This window comes from Nuphar pumila, chromosome 9, assembly GCF_984573655.1.
Source record: "Nuphar pumila chromosome 9, dmNupPumi1.hap1.1, whole genome shotgun sequence".
NCBI lineage: Eukaryota > Viridiplantae > Streptophyta > Magnoliopsida > Nymphaeales > Nymphaeaceae > Nuphar > Nuphar pumila.
Genome location: NC_143257.1, coordinates 115,922,225 through 115,932,165, shown reverse-complemented (window position 1 = coordinate 115,932,165; position 9,941 = coordinate 115,922,225). Strand labels below are relative to the sequence as shown.

The window sequence follows — 9,941 nt, the reverse complement described above, 5'->3', positions numbered from 1 at the left end:
CCTATAAGACCCACACATAGTTTTCTAATAACATACCCCGTAGGATTCAGTTCCGGACCCGGTACCAGCTCCTCAAAGACAGATTCGGGTTCGGACTCACATGAATCTGAATCAGATCCAACCCGTTGTCACCCCCTAACAATTATATCCGTACCCTCATTAGCACGAAATATAAACTCATAAGAGAGAGAGAGAGAGAGAGAGAGAGAGAGAGAGGAACCGAGTCTACCCTTGACTTGATTATACAGACTTTTCGTGCCACGTGACTCAGAAGAGGGCAAAATAGTCTTAACAGCTTGCACGCGGGAGTCCGAGACAGGAAAGCCGTGGTCATAAGGGGGGGTTTTCCCATGGCCGTAATGGTCAACGGTTAGAAAAGAACATCCCAGAGAGGCAGAGAGAGAGAGAGAGAGAGGGTTTCCCATGGATCCGAATTCTCAAGGGTGGAATTCTTAAATTTACAATACCGGCTCCACAAAGAGAGAGAGAGAGAGAGTTTGGTTGGCGAGCGAAGCTGTCAGGTTTTCTCTTTGTCGTTTGCTATAAAGCATTGAATTTCCCTTTCATCTTTTCCTTCTTAGCCAAACAAAACTCTCAGAAGACAGCAAAGAGAGAGAGAGAGAGAGAGACGATCAAAAGATTCAAAACCGCCTCTTATCGCATAGAGCATCGACCACTTTCATTTTATCGATCCATTTACTCTCCATGGAGTGAAGAAGTGGTTGTCAATTATATGGAGTTTGGAGGATGATGAAGACCAGGAGTTGAGAGAGAGAGAGAGAGAGAGAGAGAGAGAGAGAGAGAGAGAGAGAGAGAGAGAGAGAGGTTTCTTTTCTTCTTCTTCTTCTTTCTCTTTATGGTGAGCTGTTTTGATGGCTAATAAAGGGAACCAACTACAGCTACAACAAGAAGGGATGGTCCAGGCTTCAACGGCAATCCCTTCAAATTTCATGTAAGAAATAAGAAAAAAAAAACCTTCTTTCCTCTTTCCATCTTGGCCATCTGTTGCTGGTTTCGTTTCCAAACTTTAGCCTTTAAGAAAAGTCAAAGAGAACAATGGAAAACCATGTAGTTCTTTGTTGACATTTTATTTGATTGAGAGTGGTTTTTCTGTTTTTCCGTGTACTCTTTTTTTGAGGTAAAAGAAAGGAGAGCAATACCAATAGTGGGGCATATGACCTTGGGGAGTTGGACCAGGCGCTCTTCTTGTATCTAGAAGGACATGGAAATCAACCAGTTGGTGAACAAAGGCGTAAGTTTGTTTTTCGATCTGATACCAGCATGCCTTTATCTGTATTGTTGCACCATAAATGATATCCCAAAAATGGCTGATAAAAATTCCAATTGTTATTGTATCTTAAACAGTCCTCTAAAACATGACAGGAGACATAAAACTGATGCCTAGTTTCAAAGTTATATCTTTTTTGTAAGCCTACTTGCTTCTTTATATATAACAATTCAACAATTTCAATCTGATCATGCAGTTTTTTTCCCTTAATAATCATTGAAAATTTTGGTTGTTGAGTATAGTCTGAAAGAAAATGAGAGCATGATCAAGGAAACGTGAGTTTGCTTCTTTGAAAAAAAAAGGAAAAGTAGGAAAAAATGCAAGTTGTCTGTGGAGAATGGCGGTGGTTGGTGATGGTACTTGTTTGACCGAGCTTTGGGGGTACGAAAAAGTGTGGGAACTGCCAAGAGAAGGCCTTCGAATTTGGGGGTTTCATAGAGGGCTCTGGGTGTGCCATTACTTGTGACATATTACTTATTACTGAATGAATATTCTTTCTGATTATCAGCACAGAGGAGTACAGATCTTGCAGTTATTATTTTTTGGTTTCTGGCATAATTTCACAAATGCATGAATGAAAGAGGCAATAGTTCTCTTGCTGCTTTGTCTTCCTGTCTCTCTCTTTGTACAAGTTTTTCTCCTTTTTCTTTATTTTTTTTTCATTAATGTTTTTTTGGGGGGGGGGGGGGGGTTGTGTGATCATGTGTGGTGAATAATGGCTGATTGGGATATGGATGCAGAGGGTTCTGGAATTAGACCACCAACGTTGAATATTTTTCCTTCTCAGCCCATGCATGCAGATTCCCCTCAAAAGGTGGAGAACCATACTCTTATTTCGAGTCTTTTTTTTTTTATTTCTTTTTTCTAATGGGAGCGGGAGTTATGGACTTCTGTTTTGTTGGTGATGTGTGTAAGGACTGATGGGGTTCCTGTTTTTTTGTGTGTCACAGGGAGTAGGACTAGTTTCAGCTAACAGCAACGTAGAATCATCAGAAGTCTTGTCTTCCCAATACAGAAACTTGCCTTCAAGGGGAACCATCCAATTAGGGTTTGATTCTCCCACAGGCAGCATTACCAAGAGATCCTCAGAGAAGGCCATGGAGTTGGCGAATCCAAGAACTGGGCTGACAACTGGGCGCGAGCCTGAGAAAGATGTCAAGGTATGGGGAAATAAAAAAGGGAATAAAATAATAAAATACGCAAAGCAAAACAAAATAAGGTTTTGGTTCTCTCTCTAAAGATAGTTATGGTCTCTCTCTCTCTCCTAGTCAGTATTTTGTAGAACCAAGATTGTTACATGGAGTGGTTGTAATGTTGCATCTCTCTCTCTCTCTCACATATGGAGTTGTTGTGTACATCCTACCAGAAGGAAGGAAACCGAAAAGGTCCAACATCAAGTTCAGAGCAGGAGGGACCTAAAACACCAGATGCCAAGGTAATTTACTTTCAATTCTTCTATCTACTCAACCAAAACCAAATGAACTGACCTACCTTGATATGCCTCTAAGCAAGTTTAGTTTATTTCCACTTTCTTTGTAGACATTAAGAAGGCTAGCGCAGAATAGGGAAGCAGCAAGAAAAAGCAGGCTTAGAAAAAAGGTTACAATTCTTCTACAACAAAACAAAGTTTTGGGCTTTAGGTATCACTTAATATGAGTTTCTTTATAGGCTCCATATATTTTGTTTTTCTTTGTCTATAAACAGGCCTATGTTCAGCAGCTAGAGTCAAGCAGGGTAAGACTAACTCAGCTAGAGCAGGAGTTACAAAAAGCAAGGGCTCAGGTGAGAAAGACCCCGAGAAACAGTTTTTCACAAACAAAGAGGAAAAAACAAAAAAAAAATTCATTTAAATGATCTTTTTAATACTTTTGTCTGCTGCATCAACTAGGGAGTATTCTTTGGAGGAGCTCTACTTGGTGACCAAGGCATACCTAATGGCAACACCAATTTGAGTGCAGGCAAGCCTCCTCTCCCAACCACTCAACTCAAAAACTCCCCTATTCTTGCTGACATACCAACTCTATTTATTTATTTATTGTTCCACAATCAAAACCAATGATTATTCCCTTACAAATATGCCTTACCTAATGCATTTATCCTTAAAATACTAACACCACTTAAATAGTTCTCTCCCTTTTTCTTGGTGCTACATTATATTGAAAGCTCTACCATATATATTCTCCTCCCTTGTTATTCTTATTATTGTTTTTGTTGGTTGATTGGTTGGTGGTGTTGTTGATATGATTAGATGCTGCACTGTTTGATATGGAGTACGCGAGGTGGCTGGAGGATCACCACCGGCTGATGTGCGACCTCCGGGCGGCGGTGCAGGAGCACCTGCCGGAGAACGAGCTCAGGCTGTACGTGGACAACTGCCTGGTTCACTACGACGAGGTGATGAACCTCAAGGCCATGATCGTCAAGTCCGACGTCTTCCACGTCCTTTCCGGCATGTGGCAGACCCCGGCCGAGCGCTGCTTCATGTGGCTGGGAGGATTCCGGCCATCGGAACTTCTCAAGGTTAGTGCCCCGCCATCCTTTTGTATATAAGAGCTGTTGGTGCATGGCATGTGAGGAGTGATGGAAGGTGGCCGGATTTTTTTTTTGATGTTGGCTTTTCCGGCAGCGGGAAAGCTAGAATTGGTGTGAATTTTCTGGCTGCTTAGAATTGGTGGTGCAGTTCCCCTTGCATGGTTGTTGATGTGTTTGACCGAGAGACTGCTTCCCGACAACACACCTCCTGTGAAACAATATAGAGGGATGAGTGGCCAGTGCAATTGGGCACCTTGTCATGGAATTTGATAACACGCACCATTCTTCATATCATATCATAGTCACAAATTTTTTATTCGAGATTTTCAAAAGCCGATATAATCCCGAAAAAATATGATAATTTCAAAATATCACCTAGTTTGGAAAGAGAGTGCGTTTATTGCGGTATTATCATGTTTTTTTTTCCTTGAGACTAATAAAATTGCGGTATTATCATGTTATTAACAAGAGATTTATATCTTTCATATTTGTGAATCTTAATGTTCTTTCCTATATTATTATGTTTAAATATACTGATATTTTTTCGAGAAAAAACTTTTTAATTTTATCGTCAGAGTTTTCCTTTGTGGAGAAAATCTGGATATTGTTATTCATGAATACTAGTTTTTTTTTTTTATTCTTGCAATGCACTATTAATATGTGAAAGCCCATGTGAAACACCATCTTTTGTCACAAGAATAGTCATAAATGCAAGGAAATTCCCTTTAAGGCACCTGAAAAATTGAGATATATGCTTATATATACTCCACTCCCTAACCCTAATGTTGTTTCCATTGATCATAATGTCCATTTTCAAGGTGTTAGTATTGTTGTGCTGTCTTGCTGGCACGGGGGCGATATTTTCTTTTCGTCATGCCGAACATTTTGCAAAAAAAGAAAAACTCTTTGGAGTAAAAAGAGAAGATCTTCCAACCATACATGGAAAAATTACTTAAAAATGGTTTCCAAAACAAATTTTAGGCTTTCAGTGTAAAACAAAATCTTTGATATGAAAAACTTATCATGAAAGATTCTTCGTGTGAAAAATTTTCGTATTTTTTTGCATGTGAGGGCTTCGTACCATCATCCCCGGGGCTTCTTTTCTGACATTTGTGCTGTATATTTTCATCCACCTAATTTTTGTTCTTCATTTTCTTTTGTTTGGTTTGATATTGTGAGAAAAGACAGTGACAAGCGGTCTTTTCCGTATTTTGATTTCTGGCCTGGCGGCATCAGATATGTCAGATGGCGCTGATCCTATTCAAAATTGTGCATGAAATTACCAAAATCTCCATAGAACATGGTATAGTTTTTAGCAAGCTTAAAGGTCATTTTGGGTATCATCAAAGCTGAAATTGTGTAGGCTCTCTAGTCCTTGACCCAAGAGTACATTTTTCTGCATTTGAACTGTACTAAGTGCCATTGCTGTTTGCATGAAAGACTACTTTGTTTTAGCTTAATGATTTGAAAAACATAAAAAAAAATATATATATTTTTCAGTTACTTCTTTATGTATAATTTCTTTCATCAGCATTTCGCAAAATAACTACAAGTGTGTTTTCCATTTTCCTTTTGTTTGGCAAAGACTAATTTTGCAACTGAATGTCAAAACCCAATTGCCATTTTCTCTGGGTTTTTTTATGTTAATGGTCATTCTATCAAGTCGAACAAAATGACATACTATTCTCTTGAAGAGCACATTTAAATTTTAAAACAAACAAAATATATAATTTGAATGACTTTTGCAATAACTTAAAAAACAAACTTAGGCTATGTGCCAAAGAAAAGAAGAATGAGCTCCTTTTTGAAAATGCCATTCTCATTTTCCTGCAATGTGTAGGTGTTTGATGCTATTCACAAAACAAATAAATGGTGTCCCATTGAATCAACTTTCAATTCCACCAACCAAACAAGCTATAGAAAAACATGCTATTGTAGAATACAGCTAGACTAGTAAAAGTTTGCTTGTCATACTAGTCCTTATAAGCATTCAACCTCCACAAACATCATGCACAAACTGATTAAGTTAGCTTCCGGTATTTCAACTTATAATCCCTAACAACTTTTCTTTTCCTTTTGATTCATCCTTGCCTTGGGGAGTGCAGATATTGGTTCCTCACATAGAACCATTGTCAGAACAGCAATTTTTGGGCATATGTAGTCTTCAACAGTCCTCTCAACAGGCAGAAGAGGCACTCAGCCAAGGCATGGAAGCCCTTTATAGGTCTCTATCTGAAACCATTGCCTCTGGTTCCTTGAGTTGTCCCTCTAACATGGCCAACTACATGGGCCAAATGGCTATTGCCATGAACAAGCTCTCCAATGTTGAAGATTTCATCATACAGGTATGATCACTAAATGCCACTATTACCATATTGTTATTATTGTTGTGTTTATGATCTCTAATATGTTCAGTTCTCATTATATATATATATATATATATATATATATATAAACATGTTCCTTGAAGTGTTTTAAAAGAAAATTCATAGATTAGGTCATGTTTATGTTGATTAATTGGGCCCGGTTTGTCGATGATGCAAGTTCATTTGGAATCAAAGTTGGTAAACCGTCTCTTAATTAAAATGATAGTGATAGTGATGATGAGGATCGCGATGTTGGTTGAGATGGATGAAGTCTCTGAAAATGAAAAGTTTATAACAAAATTAAAGAACTCATTAAAATGATTGGAATAGTCTTTTGGTTTCTTAGGCTATGGTCTATAGATATTCCACCACACAAGTGCGACTCACACGTGTGTGCATGAACGCACGCACACGTGCGCATACACACACACATTGTGTGTGATAAACCAAGTACTTTGAACCTCCTAACAACTTGTAGTTAGCATGTAATTGCTGTCTTAAATTCTTAATTAGTTATTTTGATAAAGTTTACTTAACGTGAAACAAAAGATATTTTGACACAAGCCTGGTGTGCTTTCCCTAGATATAGTAATTTTTTTTTGTTAATTTCTAAGTGATATTAGGCCTGCATGCATGCATGTTTTTTAATAATTGTTTGGGGCAATTTAACTATGCCGAAATGTACCCTAACATTCCAAAAATACCCTTGAATTTTGTAAAACTGGCAGCTTATAATAATGGAGATGATTAGGGGTGTCAAGGGTCGGTTTTACCCGCACCAAATCCTATAAGGTCTGGGTATGGTGACAAATAAGAAGACCCGATTAAGACTCGGGTCCGGACCCAAAGATATGATTAATACATGTACCCGGGTATAGTTTGTGAAATTTTATACCAGACCTGGGCTCGACCCAAGTTCCAATTAAAACCTGCAAAATTTCAATGTAAAAATGATAAAAAATAGTATTTTATTGGGTATGGTTCGGGTCTGGTTCATGTAGTTCTTATCAGTTCCGGGTATGGTTTCTTTTATAGTAGATCCAATTAGAGCTGGGTCTGAACCCGATACCATACATGAAAATCTGGTTCAAGTCTGATTTCACCTGGGTCGGCCAAAGCCGACCCGTTGACACCCCTAGAGATGATGTTCAGATTATATTAAAAGAGAGAAGCATAATCAGTTACATGAGGGGTATTTATGTCAATTAGAAGGAAGGAATAGTCAATTCTGTCACAGGTTTCAGACTAGGTTGTTGAAACATAGCCCGTTTAATTTTGGGTACGGGTATTGTTCAGGCAGGGGCGTTGAGATTTGATACCACAAGAAATGGACCATGGGAAGATTATATTGACAAAAATGGTCATTAGTATTCTTGAAATGAAATCTTGTGGCATATTAAAACTTTTTAACATAATAAATAAACCATACTAGTCGCATTTGTACTGTAACATTTGGTGGTTAAGTTTATGCAAATAAGAGTGTGTACCAGTATATAGTATATAGTATATAGTATATAGTATATAGTATATAGTATATAGTATATAGTATATAGTATATAGTATATATATATAAAGAAAAAGAGAGAGGGAGAGTATCCTTGTAACAATCATTTGTATATTTTTACACAAACGCCTATTGCAACTGAATTGTCACGCATGAAATAGTTTGTAAGTAATAATTAATAAATTCATTTATAAACCTGAATTTTAAATATAAATATAAATATAAATATAAATTGATGTGTTAAATATGATAGTGGTTCAGATGATGACGCCTATGCTCCACACAGAGTGAGTTGGATGCATCTTTTTAGTTTCTGTTTACACACACACAATATGTCTATATACATATATGCATATATGAGTTAATGTAACATTAAATTATTTGTATTTAACATTAGATGAATTCAATATTTTTAAAATAACTAAAATATTTTTAAAAGATAATGTTTTTTAAAATGCATAATTACTTTTTTGATGTAAAAAAGTAACTTTGATATTTTCATATAGTTACTTTTTTGAAAGAAGTGTTCGACTTTTCATTTTTCTCCAAATTCAAATGACCTATGCTTAAAAACATAATTATGCATTTTAAAAAATGTCATTCTTTTAAAGATATTTTAGAAATTTTGATATAATCGAAGGTCGATAATGTTAAACACAATTAGTTTAATGTTGGATAATATATATATATATATATATATATATAAAGGCATTATTTCATGTGATACATTGGGCTTCTATACCCACTTTGCGACTGTCATGTTCGCTCTGCATTTGACGGTATAATATGTTAGATTTTCTTTTTTTTTTTGAGAATCTATAATAGGTTTTACATCGATAGATAGAATCAATATAGCATCACTTTTCAGGCAGGGCTGGAAACAAGTAACGCAGAGTTTTTCTCCCTTTTTCTTTTCATTGATAAATGTCAGATCAAGCATTCTAAACTGTGAGAAGCAAGGAGATATATCTTGTGAGATGCGTCTATCTCTTAGCCATGGCATTTTATATATAAATATATATTCTTTTGAAGGAAAAGAAAAGAATTTATTAGACATTGATTCTATAAAGAAAAGAGCATGATAACATCTAGCTACTTGCTGTGGGGCTAACATAAAAGAGTGTTTAAAAATGTTTTGGAGCAGGCAGATAACCTGAGGCACCAGACCCTTCAACAGCTTCACAGGCTCTTCACAGTGCGCCAGGCAGCAAGGTGCTTCCTTGCCATTGGTGAGTACTCTCACAGGCTTCGAGCGCTCAGTTCCTTATGGCTCGCTCGACCAAGACAAGAGTGAAACATCAATGGAGAAGAAAAGGGGCCAAAGAGGAAGGAAATGAAGTTAAAAGAAGAGAAAGAAGATGGCAACAAGAAAAATAAAACCATGATGAATATATCTGCATCTCACCATGTTCATCATCCTCTATTTCTCTCTCTACAATGTTTGTGCATGCACATCTCTCTCTCCTTTTCCCTACACACGGATGTATACAGACAGACATATGTCATGGCTTTAACATGCCAAATTTTAATACATCCACACTCTCTCTCTCTCTCTCTCTCTCTCTATATATATATATATATATATATATATATATATATATATATATATATATATATCAGATTTTCGGATTTATCTACCCAATAGAAAACCTCTCAAACCTACTCAATAATATACATTTATTGGATTTTCTGTTTTTTTTTTTAAATTCTAACCTTACAGATGAGTTCAGCATGATTGATTTACTAGCAATTGATAATTAGATCATGCATTTTGGATGAAAAAATGGAATGTGGATCCTCAAAATTTTATGAATTTGTAGCCCGTTAATTTTTTAAACCATATAAAAATATATCTATGCATCAGAATCAAATGCTCCAAGAACTGATTCTTAAAAAAAACAAGCACATAAATTACATCTGTAAGGTCAGAATTTCAAAAATACATGAGAGGTTTTCTATTGGGTAGGTTTCATTCCCCTGTATGTTGCATTCAATAAACTAGTTCTAGATTGCTATGTGAGTTTGTTTACATTTGGAGAAGAAAGAATATGGTTTATTTTTATAAAACAATATGGTTTGAATTGTTAGTGCAAAAGAAATAATGATGAGATTTTTCTTTTGGTGTTAATAACGTGGACAGGAAGAAGTTGACGAGTGTGAGATTTGGACTTATACGTGTTTTCTAAAAAGATGGAAAAATGAGGTTCTTGGTTGTCGTTCATTCTACTTGAATTGTTTGGCAAAGAGTAGG

The 9,941-nt window shown here is 36.4% G+C and overlaps 1 protein-coding gene across 3 annotated transcripts; it reads left to right on the top strand.

The window, feature by feature from the left end:
* Window positions 1-796: 796 nt before the first annotated feature.
* On the top strand, window positions 797-9,219 carry LOC149828978 (bZIP transcription factor TGA10-like). Of its 3 annotated transcripts, XM_090017830.1 has the most exons (11): window positions 797-952; window positions 1,146-1,252; window positions 2,029-2,102; window positions 2,239-2,448; window positions 2,655-2,723; window positions 2,828-2,887; window positions 2,993-3,070; window positions 3,177-3,246; window positions 3,537-3,808; window positions 5,926-6,165; window positions 8,835-9,219. In XM_090017830.1, the coding sequence occupies exons 1-11, from the start codon at window positions 873-875 to the stop codon at window positions 8,982-8,984; spliced, it is 1,410 nt and encodes a 469-aa protein (XP_089873956.1). In that variant the 5' UTR covers window positions 797-872; the 3' UTR covers window positions 8,985-9,219. The 3 variants fall into 3 exon arrangements, with proteins under 3 accessions (XP_089873956.1, XP_089873957.1, XP_089873958.1); XM_090017831.1 differs by lacking the exon at window positions 2,029-2,102 and having other exon boundaries at window positions 815-952; XM_090017832.1 differs by lacking the exon at window positions 2,029-2,102 and having other exon boundaries at window positions 826-952; window positions 1,139-1,252.
* Window positions 9,220-9,941: the final 722 nt, after the last annotated feature.

What these genes read in the sequence shown, in the direction of transcription:
- LOC149828978 (XM_090017830.1), top strand. Translation starts at nt 873, where the DNA reads ATGGCTAATAAAGGGAACCAACTACAGCTACAACAAGAAGGGATGGTC. An exon ending in AGCCTGAGAAAGATGTCAAG is followed by an intron (nt 2,449 to 2,654) that starts GTATGGGGAAAT and finishes ACATCCTACCAG; the next exon opens with AAGGAAGGAAACCGAAAAGG. An exon ending in TACAAAAAGCAAGGGCTCAG is followed by an intron (nt 3,071 to 3,176) that starts GTGAGAAAGACC and finishes TGCATCAACTAG; the next exon opens with GGAGTATTCTTTGGAGGAGC.